This window comes from Tursiops truncatus, chromosome 2 (genome assembly GCF_011762595.2).
Source record: "Tursiops truncatus isolate mTurTru1 chromosome 2, mTurTru1.mat.Y, whole genome shotgun sequence".
NCBI lineage: Eukaryota > Metazoa > Chordata > Mammalia > Artiodactyla > Delphinidae > Tursiops > Tursiops truncatus.
In genome coordinates, this window is record NC_047035.1 from 26,863,250 (window position 1) to 26,880,783 (window position 17,534).

At 49.9% G+C, this 17,534-nt stretch overlaps 2 protein-coding genes across 8 annotated transcripts in view; one reads left to right on the top strand and one right to left on the bottom strand.

Annotated features, from left to right (window-relative positions):
* The window catches only part of IFT43 (intraflagellar transport 43), an 88,097-nt gene extending 85,207 nt beyond the window's left edge, over nt 1–2,890 (bottom strand). For all 5 annotated transcript variants that reach the window (XM_019920665.3, XM_019920654.3, XM_073800216.1 and 2 more), the window contains exons 1-2: nt 2,813–2,890; nt 1–93 (exon numbers count right to left, since the gene is read on the bottom strand). In XM_019920665.3, coding sequence (XP_019776224.1) covers nt 1–93; nt 2,813–2,866 — 147 coding nt within the window. In that variant the 5' untranslated portion in view covers nt 2,867–2,890. The remainder of the gene's footprint in view (nt 94–2,812) is intronic.
* Nucleotides 32–17,534, top strand: part of TGFB3 (transforming growth factor beta 3) — a 27,994-nt gene continuing 10,491 nt past the window's right edge. Inside the window, exons 1-4 of one of the 3 annotated variants that reach the window (XM_073800213.1) lie at nt 32–166; nt 7,202–8,420; nt 15,809–15,972; nt 16,265–16,394. In XM_073800213.1, the coding sequence (XP_073656314.1) occupies nt 7,934–8,420; nt 15,809–15,972; nt 16,265–16,394 (781 nt within the window). In that variant the 5' untranslated portion in view covers nt 32–166; nt 7,202–7,933. Of the gene's footprint in view, nt 167–6,358; nt 6,707–6,736; nt 8,421–15,808; nt 15,973–16,264; nt 16,395–17,534 lie in introns of those variants that run through there. The other 2 variants (XM_073800214.1, XM_033850817.2) reach the window with 2 other exon arrangements.

Below are 17,534 nucleotides of genomic sequence, written 5' to 3' on the forward strand. Positions count from 1 at the left end.
CTCTGCAGTCAGAGTCGAAGAGGAATTCTTGCCAGTGAGATGATTCTCGGCTTGAGCTGACTCCTGTTGAGCTCGGCGCCCCATCTTGGCTCCCTGTAAGGAGAGATGAGGGGCATTGCTGACCCAAACGTCTTTGAGCCACTATGAGGAAGACAATCCTGCCAAGGTAAGCAAGGACTGGATTTATGATGACATGGTGGAGGATGGGATTTGAGCAACTTGAGTATATACTTAGAAAAGGCTCCAAACCCTTAAAACAAAGTGCCCATGGTCAGTTCTATACAGTAGAGCAGGAAATTCATGTACTGATCACAGTGTTTTCTTTTAATGGCCATAGACCTTTTCTACCCAAAGAAATGCAGCTAGAAATTCCTCTAGAGGGGGCAGGGACCTCATGCCATAGCCCAGGAAGAGTGTGGTCAAGGCTCCCATGTTCCTATGCGGGATTTTATGAAGGCCTAATTTCAAAGCTGTAGCTTGGCACGAAAATAGTTATCCAAAAGGCATTTGGGGGGGAAAGAAATTCCATGGTAACTGAAACCAGAGAAATACAGATAGCATTTGCTTTGACGTGTACACTACTTGGATTTGCACTTACAGTCATTAAAGGAAAGATGTTACAAGAATCTTGAGACATTAGCTTTGGACATCAGACCACTTCAAATTCTGAGTCATCAAATGAACCATCTGCACGTGTTTCCCAAAGCCCTGCTGGGGTGGAGGCTCTGTGTCTCAAATACCTCCCAGCACGTACACAAAACATTCTTTAGGCAGACTAGTGGGTGGTGAAATGTTTACATTTTTCTCAAAAAACAAAAAAAAAGCCAGCATTAATGTAAGCACTTTTCGATCTCATTTGATGTAGCTTCATTTGATTTCACAGTAACAGTGACTGGGATTCAGGCCATTTTACAAATAAGGAAACTGAGACCCAGGAAAGCAATTAAGTGGCAGATAAATCTAAGAGCTAAATCTTCTTCTACCTTCAAATCCTGAGTTCCTTCTACTATGCCCTGCTGGAATTTCTTTTAAGATGTTCTAAGACCTGACTGCATCAATAAATTGAGAGCGGTTACATGATACCTACATAAAAACCCTTACGTAGTATTTACATGTCAAATTCTAATCAATCATTTAGGTTTCAGGGATGACAGAAACAATCTTTCTGACAATAAGCAGCTCGTTTTCTTCCCAAGACAGACAACTGCACTCCTTCACCTATGGCTGCCCTTTTCCATTTATCATAACGTTGGGTTTCTGAATACGGCATACTACATGCAGTGAGTTGTGCTCAAACAAAAATTCAAGGATCTTGTCTTTAAATGCTGTTTGTAGACGGTTTCTCTAATAATTGTCAAGTATTTTAAGGTTTTAAACTTTTTGAAGACCCTGTATAAATCCACAGGAATGACTGGCAGAAAACCTACTTTACTACCTGGTTTTATATGTTTTAAATCTATAGTCTGTTTATTGTTCATCTTCTGCCACTGAAATGTAAGCCCCATGAGGGGCAGGGACTTAGTTTTTTTCACTGGTATATCCCGAGCAACTAGGACAACCAATGCCTGACAGACAGAAGGGGCTCAATAAATATTTGCTGAAAGAATGAATTTATAACTACATTCACAGCCCCTGGTACTAAAAAAGCTCACATATCAGAAAGGCTTGGTGACATAATATTCTCCTTGGTCAGTCAAGCAACCTGCTTCTTCGTAGAACAATTTGCTCCCAATGCTCATATCTCCTCTCCAATTACTTAGAGGATCTCCGATGTTACTAGGGCACTTCAAAACATGTAGAGATTCCACAGCAGAAACTAAAGACCTGCCCTGTGGGCCAATCTTTTAGTGACTGTCATCTTTGATAATTTTAAAGGTAAAAAGGCTTGATGAGGCTGTGTTGGAGTTAAAACACACACACACACACACACACACACACACACACTGAACTTGGGTCTTGAATCTAGCTCAGCTTATTTATATATAAGCTTGGGTAAATCACAGCCTCAGAAGCAACAGTCGCTAACCTCTTCTAATAACTTAGCACATGCCAGCCACTGTGTTAAATGCTCTCCACGCACGCCTCATTTCATCTTCACTGCAACCCCTTTAAGTAGACATTAACATCTCCATTCTAGACATAAGGAAATCGAGGTTCCTGGAGGTTGACTTTTTTTAACCCATGCAACAGCTTTATACGCCCTCTGACCTCTGGGTCCCCCGAGCACCTAGCCACTCCCCTGCGTTATAAATCTTTATTTCCTTAACTATAAAACTGAGGTAACGCCCACCTCCCCATGAGGATTAGTGGCAAGAAAAGACCTCCCTGTCTAACGCCTTCCTTCCTTCCATGCATAAAACAGTACGGTTTTTACATCAACTTCTGCTATGAGATGTCCCAAGGGAAAAGCACTAGGATGAGTGCAAGCGTGACTCTGGCCAGGGCCCCTCCAGTCACCCTCAGATCTGTCCATTCTAGGGGAGTTGGCACTTGGAGCTCCAGAAAGCGGAGAGAAGCTGGGAAGTTTCCCACCGGTCCCAGAGGCCGGCGGGGGCAGGATCTGTTTTCCACTCTTTGAGGATTTTAAAGAAAGCAAACCCTAGGCCAGCAGCCGAGGAGCTCACCGCTGCCTCAGGGGCGGGGCAAGGGAGGCCGCCTCCTCCCCGACCTCACCCCCGCAAGGCTCAGAGCCGGCCCGCTCAGGCCGCCACGGACAGGCCGGGCCGAGGGGACTCAGGGAAGCCGGGGCCGGCGGGGTCGCTCCTCCCCACCCGCTAATTCCTGGCCCCAAGCCCCCCGAGTCGGTCCTCACGGAGGTGGCCGAGCCGCGACGCCGCTCCTCGCCTAGGTCCAGCACGTCCTCCATCTCTGCGGCCGCCTGACGCCACTTCCTGGAAACCCAGCGGCCCAGTCGCGTCCCTGACGACGGCTCCGCCCTTCCATCCCAATACTTAAAGGGTCCGCCGCATCGTTCCTGGAGTCTACGTGCCAACCTCCAATTTAAACCAAACCTATCCTAAACCTGCCTTTTTTGACATCTGGAAAAAATCTCCAGATATTAAATCCTGATAAGGGTGCTCCTGTGGGACAGTGAACAGTTTTAGTCTTTAGAAACTGCCTACATCTGTAGCTCTGTTCAAACACATAAGTTGTCAAGTGCAAAGCACTGCTAGTAATAGTAGTAATTTTTCTGATGCCTTCCATTTGTAAAGCTCTTTGCAATGTACAGAGGACCTTCACAGTTATTAGCTCATGGGAAGGGCATAACAACCTTGTGTGGGAAGCAAGATAAGTTGTATTGTCTCCAATGGACAGATGAAAGAACAGGCACACAGAGGGTCAGGTGCCAATAGATGATTTATAATGAAAAGTGCGATATACATAAACTCTGCCTTCAAGAATACAGAGCCGCTGAAGCAACACATCAAAAACCTGTGTACTAATAACTTTCAAAAGTACAAATAATCCCTCCAAGACCCCATGAAGTGAGCAGGAGCAGTATCTCTATTCAACAACTGAAGACACTCAGGTGCAGAGCAATGCCTTGAGGAAAATCACCTGAGTGTTAAGCAGCAGAGCCAGGTGCTTTCTAACACCAGATCTTACTGAAGAATTTTTCTCTGGTGCATGTTACTGGGTGCCAGCCAGTCTCCTGGGCCAGCAGAGGAAGACGGCCCCCAAATTCCCAGTCTAATGGGACAAGCGAGTTGAGTCTTCATTGACTCTCCATGTAAGATCCCCACGTCAATGCCACTGACCAGTCCCTAGTACTGAGGACCCGCAGCCGGGACCCCAGAAGATGGGCTCATGACCCTGAAAGTGAACAATGTCCCCAACACCATGCCTGGGGTAAGGCTTAGATGGCTACCTCTTAAAAGCGAGGACTTGGAAGTGGGATTAATGACTCTAAAACAGGAATGCAGGATTTCTTAAATGCCTAGTAAATTATTCAGTTCAACCATTTATCAATACAAGTTTACTGGGTAGGGCTATGCGTTAGCATGCCCGTGACAACAACAGTACTGCCTGGATGTCAGAAGAGTTGAAGCCTCATCCTAGCTCTGCTGCTAACTACCTGTGTAGCCAGGCAGAGCCCTCTCTGGACCTCAGCTTCCTCCCTTGTAGTGGCTCTTAGAGATTACCCCTAAAATCTTTCACTCACGAACTCTGATTCTCAGTGAGAAAAATACCCTGTTAGATTTTAACCTGAAGAAACATTCACTGCCAAAAACCCAGGATGGATGAAATATAGGCTCCAGTGAAGCCCTTGTTCCCTTCTTCCTTGGCACCAGATGAGGAAGAAGGGATTAATCTTTGGATTATTCCATTTCTTGTGATCTCTGTTGAACAATAATCAATATCGAGGCAGCAAAGAATAAAGAGCTTTATTGGGGGGGGGGGGTCTTAAGAATTGCAATTCAGGAGACACAGATTCTGGTAAAGTCAAAAGAGTGTTCCAGGGAAGAGAAAGGGTCAGGGGCTTACAAAGGCAAAAGCCACAAGGCTGTACTCTGACACGAGAAAGGAAATATTTGTCATTAAGGAATCATGAGTTATTTTAGAGTAAGCGTCTGATCAGTAGATAGGCTGTCACGAGGTATTATAAGGTAGGGGTCTGATAACTATCTTGAGTTTCTGGCACATCTTCTGAATGCCTTCATTAGGACAGTAAGTGGTCAAAAGGTCAGATTTTATCCAGGCTGAGACTCACATACTTCACACTTCCTCAAAGGCCTCTGGTTCCATTTTAGAGAGCTCTTAGCAATACCGACTCCATTTCTATTTTCCTTCCACTGCTCATAGCCACACCACCACCACTTTAGAGCTAATTTCCAAGACTCCGCTCCCACTTCTTCCCCAAATTCCTGAAAGCAAAGGGTGCACGTTCTGGGCAGAAAGAAGCCCTGGAGTAGGGCTTTCCAAACCTTGCTGGGCACCTGAATCGCCAGATCTTACTGAAGTATTTTTCTCTGGTGCATGTTACTGGCACCCAGTAACATGAAGTTTGTTAAAAATACATGTGTCAGTGCCCCGTCCCTGTAGACTCTGATTTGGTACAGGTGGGGTGCAGAAGGACATCACTTTAATAATTTTCCCTCTCATTTTACAAGTATTTACTTGAAGGTCTCAGTAGGGCCTTCTCTGATTTTAAATTGCAGCGTCCCCCCAGCCTAGGCACTCTGTCTCCTCTTTCCCTGCTTCATTCTCCACCGTGGCACTCACCTTTGATCATACTACATTATTTACATATTTAGCTCATTTATTGCATTTCCCACGGCCCTACTGCCACTTCTAGATGTGAAGTCCATAAGAGAATGGTTTTGTTTGCTTTGTTCACTGTTGCATCTACAGAGCCTAGAACAGTGCCTGGCATATAAGTAGACGTCAAAAATATTTCTCAAATGATAGCTGAATTCCAGAGTCAGTAGAGCACAGTAGTTAAATGCATAGACTCTGGCAATAGATTTCCTGGGTCCAAATCTCAGTGTTGACACCCACTGACTCTATGACCTAAAAGTAATTCAAAAGCAAGTTACCTTAAGCTTTCTACACTTAGGATTCCTCATGTTTTATGCAAATAAATATAATGTCTTCCAAACCAGACAGCCCTTGTTAAATATCACCTCCACCACTCACAAGCAGTGTAGCCTCTTAAATGGGTCTATGCCTCACTGTCCTCAACTTAAACTGATCAACCAGGGCCCTGGGGATGCAGAGAATCTGCCTATGAGCCAGGGGCAGGAACCAGACCTCGCAGGAAGGGTCTGGAAGGCTAGGGCGAGGTGGGCTGGGGTGGCAGGGAGCAGCGCTGAGTCCCTGGAAAGTGATCAATTCAGAGACAATCCTGGGGACGGGCTCGGGCATGGTGGCTTGCCCTCCCTAAGCTTTTGATGGGAAAAGACCTAGAAGCTTAGGCTGAGAAAAGGAACGAAAGCGGAGAGAAAACCTCCCCTCACCCATCTGGGAAATGGGCTCGGGCCAACTGCTGACTCTGCGCTGGCTGGCGCAGCTCCCCGCGGAACTCTCGGCGGGGAGGAAGGCCGCGAACATCTGGAGGACATTTCTGTGAGAGGGGCTGCAGAGCGGGACCGGGAAGGGAGAAGTGCACTTGTACGCACGTCGGGCCGAGAGGGAAGCTGTTCCCCAGGGCACTCGGTCTTGTTTTCCTCGTCCTCTTTCGCGGCCCCTTCTCCCCAGGCCCCCAGCCTCACCCCCACCCCCACCCCCGGCCCTCCCGGCCTTCCCGGCTCCGACCCGCGGAACCTCCTTCACTGGCGGCCTCGCCTCGCCAGAGGGCACCCTTGATCTGCCGGAAAACGCCACCATTTTTCAATGCCCCTGGAGCATCTCCAAGCTTCCGCGAGCCACCCGACTCCAATCTTGTCAATGAAGAATCGGGGCCAGGATCGCCGCGGGGCCGAACCCAGTTCCAACCCCGCGCCCAGGCCGGGCGTCAGCCCCACCGAGGGTGGGCACGGCCGCCCCTGCCCAGGCCCCGCGCGCTCGCCGGCCCCTGCCCAGTGTCCCGCCAGGCCCGGGGGGCGGCCTGGACGGGGGGCCTGGGAGGGAGCAGAGACGCGCCGAGGAGAGGACGGACTGACAGCTGGCGAGAGGGCGAAGGAGTTGGGGTAGAAGGAGGGAGGGGATTCATCGGAGTAACTTTCCAGAAAAACAGTCAACGTGTAGCAGGAGTGACTCCAAGAGGGTAAAAAAAGTTCAGTTACCACGTCGATCGAGAGGACTCGCGAAGTATTTTTCAAATGGGCTCGGCTTTTCCTGTGCCTGTTTAAAACATTAAAATCGTGCCGCAAAAGAGGCTGCGTGCGCTGGTCCCTCCCCCACCCCTCCCCCCACCTCACCCCCACCTCCCCTCGCCCCCTTCCCCCCCACCCCGCCCCGGGCCAGAAACGTCATGGGAGGGAGGTATAAAATTTCAGCGGAGAGAAATAGAGAAAGCAGTGTGTGTGCATGTGAGTGTGTGAGAGAGAGGGAGAGGAGCTTGAGGGAGAGGGAGAGGGAGAGAGAGGGAAGCTGGAGGGAGAGAAAGGGAGGGAACCAGAAAGCCAAGTCCAAGGGAATGAGCAAGAGAGGCGAGAGATAGGGGAAGAAGCATGAGAAAGAAGGAATAACAGCTTTCCGGAGGAGGCGTGCAGTGAACTGGCTTCTATTTTCTTTTTCTTTTCTTTTGTATCTTTTAAAGAGAAGCAGGGAACAGAAGCAATGGCCGAGGCAGAAGACAAGCCGAGGTGCTGGTGACCTGGGCGACCAAGTGGATTACTGGGGCTGCTCTCCAGGGGCTGTCCCCCCTGCCTTCCAATTGCACATAAGCCCACATCCCAGCCAATGAAGATGAGAGGCAGCGTGAACAGAGTCATTTAGAAAGCCCCCGGGGAAGTGTAAACAAAAGAGAAAGCATGAATGGTGTGCCCGAGAGACAAGTGTGTCCTGTGCTGTCCCCATCTTTAGCTGGGCCAGCAGCGGCCTAGCCCTGCCTCTCCCCACCAACTCACTGGTGATCTTTTTTTTTTTTTTTAATTTTTTTTTCTTTTCTTTTCCATCCTCTTTTCTTATTCTCCTTCAGGGCAAGGCAAGGATTTTGATTTTGGGACCCAGCCATGGTCCTTCTGCTCCTTCTTTAAAATACCCACTTTCTCCCCATCGCCAAGCGGCCGTTTGGCAATATCAGATATCTGCTCTATTTATTTTTACCTAAGGAAAAACTCCAGCTCCCTTCCCACTCCCAGCTGCCTTGCCACCCCTCCCAGCCCTCTGCTTGCCCTCCACCTGGCCTGCTGGGAGTCAGAGCCCAGCAGAACCTGTTTAGACAAATGGAGAAGAAACCCAGAGCTTCAAGGCACACAGTCGGCGTCTTCGTGCTCAGGGTTGCCAGCGCTTCCTGGAAGTCCTGAAGCTCTCGCAGTGCAGTGAGTTCATGCACCTTCTTGCCAAGCCTCAGTCTTCGGGATCTAGGGAGGCCGCCTGGTTTTCCTCCCTCCTTCTGCACGTCTGCTGGGGTCTCCTCCTCACCAGGCCTCGCAGCCCCCGGGCCTCTCTCCCCTGCTCACGCATGAAGATGCACTTGCAAAGGGCTCTGGTGGTCCTGGCCCTGCTGAACTTTGCCACGGTCAGTCTCTCCATGTCCACTTGCACCACCTTGGACTTCGACCACATCAAGAGGAAGCGGGTGGAAGCCATTAGGGGACAGATCTTGAGCAAACTCAGGCTCACCAGTCCCCCCGATCCATCGGTGTTGGCCAACATCCCCACCCAGGTCCTGGACCTTTACAACAGCACCCGAGAGCTGCTGGAAGAGGTGCACGGGGAGAGGGGAGACGACTGCACTCAGGAAAACACCGAGTCGGAGTACTATGCCAAAGAAATCTATAAATTCGACATGATCCACGGGCTGGAGGAGCACAGTAAGTCCAAATTCCCGCTGGGGTGTCTGCTCTGGAGGGTCTGACCTGGAGTGGGGAGCTCCACAGAGGGGGGCCTAGCGGTAGCCACACAGCAGGGTGCCCCGGGCTCACCCGCACCGGCTGGGGAGGTGCGATGCGCAGCTGGGGCTGGGGAGGTGGGTGGGGAGGGAGACAGAGGCACTCTGGTGAGAGTCGAGTGCTGCCGGGAGGCCGGGGGCCCCGGAGCTGAGCAGCTTGCTGAACTCACATCACATGAATTTGGAGTGACATTGCGCTGTCCCGTTAGCACGCGTGCTGTGGCACGTGTGGTCAGATGGGTGCGTGTAGGTGCCATAAAGGGGCAGGGCTGGCTCTCTCATGAGCGAGGCCGTGCGGTTCCATGAGCTGGAGACCTCGGTCTTCTCCCTGCTTTTCACACCTCATTGTGACACGTCTCACGTTCTGTTTTTCCAGTTCTGGGGAAGAAGAGTATACCTGCCCCAAGTTATTGTCTGTCCAGCTTTTTGAGGCCCAGGCAAGGGACAGCTTCTCGCTGCCTAGGCCCTTCAGTCCACACCATGCCTGTGACCCATGTGAGCTGTGTGCGTGAGGGAAGGGGATGCGCCTGTGTTCACGTGGCTGTGTGCTTTAAAGCGATGTGTAGTCTGGTTTCGTACGGTACAAAGATTCATGGGTGCAAAATGGGCGTCTTCCGGGCCCGTGGACACGGGGAAAGCGGGGATGTGGCTCTGGATGTGTAGATGACGGCCGGCAGCCCTTTTGTGTCTGCGTGTCAGGGGAAGAGTGGGTGGGAGGTGTGGCTGTGGGTACAGAGGGGACGTGTGTCTGGGAGTGTGTCTTCCCAGGAAGCTCCCGTCTGTGCCGAGAAGCTGGGAGGCTTCTGGGTGAGACGTCTGTGTGTGTTTGTACACGTGTGGAAGTCATGTGTATTTACTGAACGGGGATTTAAAAAACCTCAATACAACAGAGAGAGACTTGGCAGATGCGGGGAAACTGACAGCCCAGGAAGGAGGAATGTGAGCCACTCACAGGCCAGGGACTCTGGGAATAGCTCTGTTTGCTTTTCCTACCAGCAGGTGTCCTCGACGCCCAGGCTACCTCAACCTTGGCTCACCTGAGAGGTGGGCAGTGCCCAGAGTGGGGGGTGGGAGAATGGGATGGAACAGGCAAGGTGAGGGTGGTCAGCGGGGGTGCTGCAGGGGCTGAAAGGAACTTGGCTAGAGAGAAGGAGGAGTGGGCAGCCGATGGATGGACCGGCTCTGGCAGAAGGTGCCAGAGGCCTCACCGGGAGCTGGCCCGTGCCAGGCCCAGGAGCCTGCGGTTGCTGGCGAGGGGCTCCCGCTCCGGCTTCCTGTGGCTGCGTTAGGAGGTGGCTCCCGTGTGGGGTGGTGGCCGGAGAGTGAAGCACAGCTAGTGTTCCCTGGCCAGGGTTCTCTAGGTGAGGCTGACTCAGGGTCCTCAGGGGCCTGTGGTTCCCAGAGGCACCAGCAGCTGAATGGCTGAACCCCCAACCCCCTGGGCACCCACAAAGGCAGGACATAGTGGCCAAACATCGGAGGAGGGTGGAAAGCTGACGCCTGCGGGAGAGGTGTGAGGAGAGTCCAGGGCAAGAGGAACAGACTCCGGGCCTTAAGGATCCGGGCCAGGAGGAGGAGTCCCAGGAAGAGGGATCTACGTCACCGGGGCCCACGCCGCCTGGAATCCCAAGCTGAGAACAAATGAGCCAGAGACATGTAAGGGCACCCAGGTGCCAGTGGACATGTGTGCAGAGACTCAGAGTACAATTAGTGGACAGCCCTGGGGACAGCCAGGACAGGGCTGCACAGATGCTGGGCAGCCCCGGGCTGCAGCACCAGGACCTTCCTTGAAACTGCAGTAGGTGAGGGTGGCCCTGGGGCCACAGAGCCATGATCAGGCCAGGAAGAAACCTGGCACGGTGGGCAGGATGCGACTTGAGATATCATGAAGGGTCCGGGGCCCTGTGGGACACGGGTGATGCCAGTGAGCCTTGCAGGTGCAAACAGGAAGCAGGCCCAGACTCTGCAGCTGTTGGAGGTGACACAGAGGCTGAGCAGACGCAGGCCTGGCCTGCCCTCGGGCTGGTCAGGTGTTGAGCCAGTCCCAGAGAGACAGATGCACGAGGCACACTAATTATAGAGAGGCAGTGGGCAGATGCAAACGTCTAACAGATGCTGAGAGCGAGCAGAGAGCCACCCTCCAAGGTCGGGGCGAGGGAAGCCTAGTGTCTAGAACTCCTGAGGGTGGGCCGGGGTCTATGGGTGGGGCACTGGTAGGATCTGAGTGCCAGAGCTCCTGCTGCCGAGGTGATGAGATCACATTCCCTTCCACATTTCATCACTCCCAGCCCCTTCTGGTACCCAGTGGACAGGCTCTCAGAGGGAAGTGACAGCAGGAGCTGGGGCAAGGAGACAAGGGTGCCTGGAGTGTGAAGTGCAAGAAGGACTAACTTCCAGTGGCGTAGGGGAAAGGGCATCAAGGTGAGAGCAAAGAGGATAAGACCGTTCTCTGGCTCTGCCCTGTCAGATGGGTACCCTGATTTCCCTACTTTCCAGATAAGGAGACTGCAACATGCATCAATTAAGTGATTTGCCCCAAAAGAACCAGGGCTGTAACCTAGACATTCTCCCTAGAGAATGCATGCTGTTAAACAATAATGCAAAACATAAAATATGCATCGTAAGTCCCACCTTTAACCTTTGGGCTCCAAGAGAACTTTGGTTTATGATATGAAGGAATCACATGCTGGACCAAGCAGGTGGGCATAGGAGCTATTACTGTATGTTAGTAACCCTGGTGGCAGATTGCTTAGGGATCCCTGGGTGTGCTCTTTCTTAGCTCTGCCTATTTTTATGGCCTGGAGATTCATACTGCCACAAATGTTCTCCCAAATTCAACAAAAGTGTTTTCATTATCTGCTTAAGACTCTCAAGCAGGTTAAGCAACTACACCATGTGGAATTGAGCTAGTCACACCTCTGACCCTCAGTTTCTTCATCTGTAAAGTCAGAGATAATCTCTAAGCTCCCTTCCAGCTGAGACAATTCTTTGTATACATCTGGGATGATTCAACAGGTCTCTGTTGGGGAGTGAAGGCAAGACTCATGTATATCTTATTCCTATATAATTCTCCAGGATTTTGCTATGGGAAGTGGGTAGAGGCTTTCTCTGACCCACGTGGTGGGGAAGCACACAGCTTTTTCAGTTCTTTTGTCATCCTTGTTATCAAGATATCACCAGTGTAGGTGCTGTTTTAACTTCTGGCTTGTAATTATCTGTGTCTGGCAGGAGACTCTTGTTTTCATCCGAGGTCTGACGCTAAGACAACCAGCGAACCCAGAGTTCATGAGCAAAGAGAAAACGATATTTTAGCGTTTCTTTTCTGGATGCTACTTTTAGATCTTGTTCATTCTGAAAATTAAAAGAGGTTTCTTATTGAAAGAACTCATTTGATCTAAGTGCCAATGCTCTCTGCCCGCTAGGTCAGTGTTTCTCCAAGTGTGGACTAGAGACTAGGTCAATGTGAAAAACATGAATTCCCAGGCCCTAGCCTACCCTTACAGAATCAGAATCTCTGGGGGTGTCGTCTTGAAGTATCTGTATTTTTAACAAGCTCCGTATTGATTTTTAAGTTCACGGACGCTTAAGACTCAGTGAACGAGGGCAAAACCTTTCCTTAGAAGGCCTGCAAACACAAGAGCCCACAGAACCCAGGCCGCTGATGCAAATGATCTAGAGGAAAGGCTGCAGCACAGGGACCATGACAAACTGCACAGGACACTTGGCTTCGGGGTCATGGAGAGAATAGGGTGTATGGGGAGACTGGTGGCGGGGGGACTTGGAACTGCCCATATCCCATTAAAAGAGGGCACCCACCACTCAGCTCCTGCCAATTTTTGCATTGGGGAATGTGGGTCCACCGTGACTAGATCTTAACTGCTTCCCAGAAGAGCAGAAAATCTTTCTGTGAAATTTCCCAACTTTTAACCTGGGCTTAAAATGTTTATGGGCTTCTAATTCAAAATTTTACAAAACAATGCATTGCCCAAACAATATTTTAACGGGTTAACATTTAAAGGTTAACCTATTTAAAGGTTGAATCCTTAAAGCTGTGGTTTATCAGAACATCTGGATGCCATGGTACCCTTTGCAGAGCACTATAAACTGTGGTTCTCAATCCTGGCTACACATTAGAATCATCTGGAGATCTTACAAAAAAAAAAAAAAAAAAGCTCTGGACCCACCCATACTCCAGTGAGGTAATCAGAATCTCTGGGGATTAGGTCCAGGCATCATCTGTTTTTAAAGCTCTCCAGGTGATTCTAAGGAACAGCTAGGGTAGAGGAGCACTGCCACACTGATATATGTAGTCCCATCATTGGAACCAGAAGTGATTTTAGTAGCAGAAATGATGAGCACAAGCAGAAGTACATCTAGGAGCCCAGGTGTCTGAAAGCATTAAAAAATGCCCGGTCTAAACATGGTCAGCTGTTACCAGATTTTTCCATGAATACCCTGCATGAATATTCTTTGCTTAGTTTTCTCTCCCTATAGTAAAAAGGAGAAAATAGCACCCATTAATATATATACTTTGTGTGCAATAGAAAAAGTTGGTCATAATTTAATTTGTAAAGGTGGACCTCCTAGGCCAGCTCTCAGTAATACTAGTGTTCTGCAGAAGCATGGCTTAATCACAAAACTGGGAAGTGGTTTTTGTCTGAGGCATAAGTTGGCACTCTAGCCCCATTTCATGGAATCCTGCTACAGTTTGTTGGTGAAATCACCCCTCCACTAAATGATCTCTGAGGTCCCCTCCAACTTCCAGAGTCTTTGCTTCAGTAAATGAGGTCAGAAGACCTGGGTTCAAATCCCACCTCTGCCACCTACTATGTGAGTGATCTCGGAAGAGTGATTTAACTTTCCTGATACTTACTTTTCTCATTTGTAAAATGATAAATTTTACTTATTCTCATTCTCCTCAAGGATTGTTAGAGGGTCAGATGAGTTAATAGAAGTTCTGTGAAATGTAAGATAGTGTTATTACATTTTGTTTATTTATTTATACTCTGGCTCATTCCACAAATTATTTAAAGCGTGGATTTAATTGTCAGGAAGATTATGTTTACATTTTATTTCCTCTCCTATACAGTTCTTTTAAAATCACTAATGATTGTGTCTGAGCTTTGCTTGCTAGTGTCAGTTTGCTTGTGTCAACTAATTCATGTGTGACCCTGGCCAAGACCCCTCTGGGCACGAATTTATCTGAAGTGGGTTGCACTAGATGACCCCTAATGTCCCTTCTGAGTCTGTTAGAAATCTGTAGATCCCAGGGATAAAATATGACCTTTCCCATCCCCTTGAAATCTCCTTGAAATTCCCACCAAGAGGAGTCTAGCTTGGGGAACAGATACCTGATTGATGGGCTGGAAGAAACAAGGAGGAAGGGTGACGAGGGTGTCCTGAAGACCCTCTTGGCTCATCATCCCCCGTCCCCTGGCTCCCCACTGTCTTGCCCCCCAGTCTGACTCTCCTCACTGGCACGGGCCATTTTCTGTTCCCCTTTTCCTTTTTATAGCAACGCACACACTGTGCTGACGTATCTTTTATTCCCTCTTTCAACAGTTACTGGAGGTACTAGTCTAACTGAAGCCATATTGATGACAGCTCCTCTGAGACCCAAGTGTGTCAGTACTTGAGAAGGTTTCCCTTCCAAGGAGCTTACCCATGTCCAGAGGGTTACAGACTTGCAAACTCAAAAATTAAACGGCCATCATGATCCCTCTTTCTGGTTTTATCCGAAATGGTTTAAGGAATAGTTGGCAGTATTCGTTCTTTCAAAGCCAGTTATTAATCAGGGCTTCATTAGCTAGCATTCACACATTTGTTTTCCCAACATCTGTTCCATTAATTTTCTAAGAACCAGTGTCAGACCCACCAGATGGCAACTTCCAGAAACACTCACTCATCCTTTCCTACAGCTCAGTAGCGCATGTGCCTGTGTCCAGGCCTCTGATCTCCCGCCCTGTCCATGACTTCCTAAACCCCCCCTGGGGTGATTATGGGCTTGTTCCAGCCATGTTCATTATGTGTGGAATCTGGGTCTCTGGGCTTGAGTTTCAAGTTCTGGCTATTGTTACCATTTGTGTAGAAAGTTTTTCTCTGGGTGTTAATGCTGCTCAGACCTTGAGGTTGTAAAGAAATGACAGGATCTTCCTGTCTCCTTTATCTGGCTCTGAGGGGGTGGGAAAGAGCATGTGCGGCCTTCTGTCTTGTGGATGGAGGTTCAGAGGCCAGCAGGGTGACAGAGGCTGGCATAGCGTGTGCTGTCAGGGAAAGTAACCCTTAGAGAGACAGGAGCCAATGGTGATAGACCGGCTTAGTCTAAAGAAACATCTGGGGGGTCTGCCAGGCTCCAGATGTGTGGGCTCCTTGTCACACCAGTGCTGTCTCATTAGATCCAGAGTGTCACTTGCTATGACTGCCTACTGTTAATAATATAAAATCCAGCCCCTCGGTCTGACGTTTCAGCCTCCCCACAGGTGGACCCCAATCTACTGTCTTGACCTTGTCTCACGGGCTCCAGCCTGGCTGCTTCAGGTCCCTCTTACTCACGTGCGTTTGCTCCCCTCCCTGCCTGTGCTTCCAGCAGTCCTTTCATGTAAAATTCTTTCCTCTGCATCCTTAGACCCTTTCCTCCTGCAGGACCCAGATCAAATAATCACCCAGATTAAATAATCACCACTTCCACGAAGTGCTCTCAACCCTCTCCCTCCTCTGACCTGTTTGCAGCAACTCCTAGGCTTCTCCAAAGGCCCTTAGCACTTTCCCTCTGGTCCTGTTGTTTGGTCCATGTACTAACAGCCTCCCCTGGATATTAATCTCCCTGAAGGCAGGGGCCCTGCCTCTTCCTTTTTGCTTCCCAGTGTTAGCCTGTGCTCGGCACATAGCATTTGTTCACTGCATGTCTGATGAATGAATGAATGAACAAACGCATGAATGAATCAACTAGCTAACAATGATTAAACTGCTAGAGGAAATTGCTGATATCACTGGAGAATCTGTATTTTCTAAAAGAGTAGGAAAGCAGGTTGGAGAGCCTGCCAGAGTGGGGATGGCGAGGTGAGGGGTTGGAGGGGCCAGTTGTTAGTGCCATGTCCTGGGGCACCATGTCCTGCTTCACCATGAGGCCTATGTGTGGCTCCAGGGCCACCCCGGATCTTCCTTGGGTTTTGCCACCTTTAGATCTGAGGACTCAAGCTTCTAGAGAGGTCACAGGTGGAACCCTGGCCCCTTGGTGAGTGTCTGCTGGCAGCACACTGTCCCTGTGGGTCTCGCTCATGCTGTGCCTCTCCCCACTGCTCTGCCTCCTAGATGACCTGGCCGTCTGTCCCAAAGGAATCACATCCAAGATTTTCCGCTTCAACGTGTCCTCAGTGGAGAAAAATGAAACCAACCTGTTCCGAGCGGAATTCCGGGTCTTGCGGATGCCCAACCCCAGCTCCAAGCGCAGTGAGCAGAGGATTGAGCTCTTCCAGGTGAGCCCCCTCCCAGGACAGACACCACTCAGGCGGGAAAGCTGGTTCCTTGGCCAGATTGGGCCTCCACGCTGCTCAGAGTTCAGCAGACCTGGGTGTGAATCCTACCTTCTCTGAGCCTTAGTTTCTGTATCTGTGTCTGTCGTTAAGAGGATTAAGACTTAACCGAGGAACTCAAAGGAACATTTAAGAAGTCTTAGTTTGCTGTTGCTGCCCCTCTCCATCCTCCTACACCATGACACGTGGGTGCCCCGTCCTGGCCTCGGGACTTATTCCTTCCTCTGCCCTGTAGATCCTCCAGCCGGATGAGCACATAGCCAAGCAGCGCTATCTTGATGGCAAGAATCTGCCCACGCGGGGCACTGCTGAGTGGCTGTCTTTCGACGTCACAGACACTGTGCGTGAATGGCTCTTACGAAGAGGTAGGTGGACTCAGGATGAGCATTTTGGAAGGAACCTCAGGTCTCTTGGTCCTTCATGACACAGAGGGAAGAGGCCAGAACTAGGGGAGACACAGATCTGGGTTCAAAGCCTAGCTTTGCCATTGACCTGTTGTGTGTCCTTTATTCGTTCACTCAACTGATATTGACTAAATGCTCACTCTGAGCCAGGCCCTGGGGATTCAGCAGTGAACCAGGCAGGTGAGGTCCCAGATCTCATGGGGCTTTCAGTGGGAGAGACACGTAGTAAACAAGTAAACATATTGATGAATAAGACTTTTATATATATTATAGTGATAAGTACCAGGAAAAACAGAAAGAGGGCAAAGCGATAATGACTGGGTCCAACATCAGATGTTCAAGGAGTCTCTATGAAGAAGGAATTTGTGCACTGAGATATGAGGGACAAGAAAGACCCAGTCTGTGAAGGTCAGGATAAAGGATGTGCTAAGCAAAACCAGTGAGAAGCAGCAGGAGCCTGACTGGTGTGGCTGCAGCAGGGTGAGCTGGGGGTCAGAGAGGAGCTGGAGCCATACAATGTAGGACTGTAAGGCCATGGTCAGGTGTCAGGACTTATTCCAAGTGTGATGAGACGTCCTGGGCAGGTTACAGCAGGGCTGGGGATGTGGGGGTGAGGTGATTTGGTTTACATCTTTCAAAGACTCTCTGGTTGTCATGAGGTCAAGGGAAGAAGTTAGGGGCCGTTGTAGCAGCTCACGTGAGAGCAACATGGGCTTCGTCCGGGGCGGTAGCCGTGTGTATGGAGATGATATGGATTTGTTCTGTATTTTGGAGGTGGAGCCAATAGGACTGACTGGTGATTAGATATGGGGTGAGAGGACACAAGAGGCGTCTAGATGACTGAAGATTTGGGGCTGAACACCCATGTGGTAACACATTGAAATAGGGAGGCTGGGAGAAGAGCAGGTTTGGGGGCAGGTTCCATTTTGGCCGATTAAGTTTGAAAGGCCTGGCAGTCATCCTGGTAGAGCTGTCCAATAGGCATATCCAACTTCACACGTCCCAAATCTCTCACCCACTCGCTCTGCTTCCTCACCTGGAAAACAGGTAATGGTGTCTTCCCTTCATGCCTCACAGAGCTATTTTAAGGATCCATTGTAG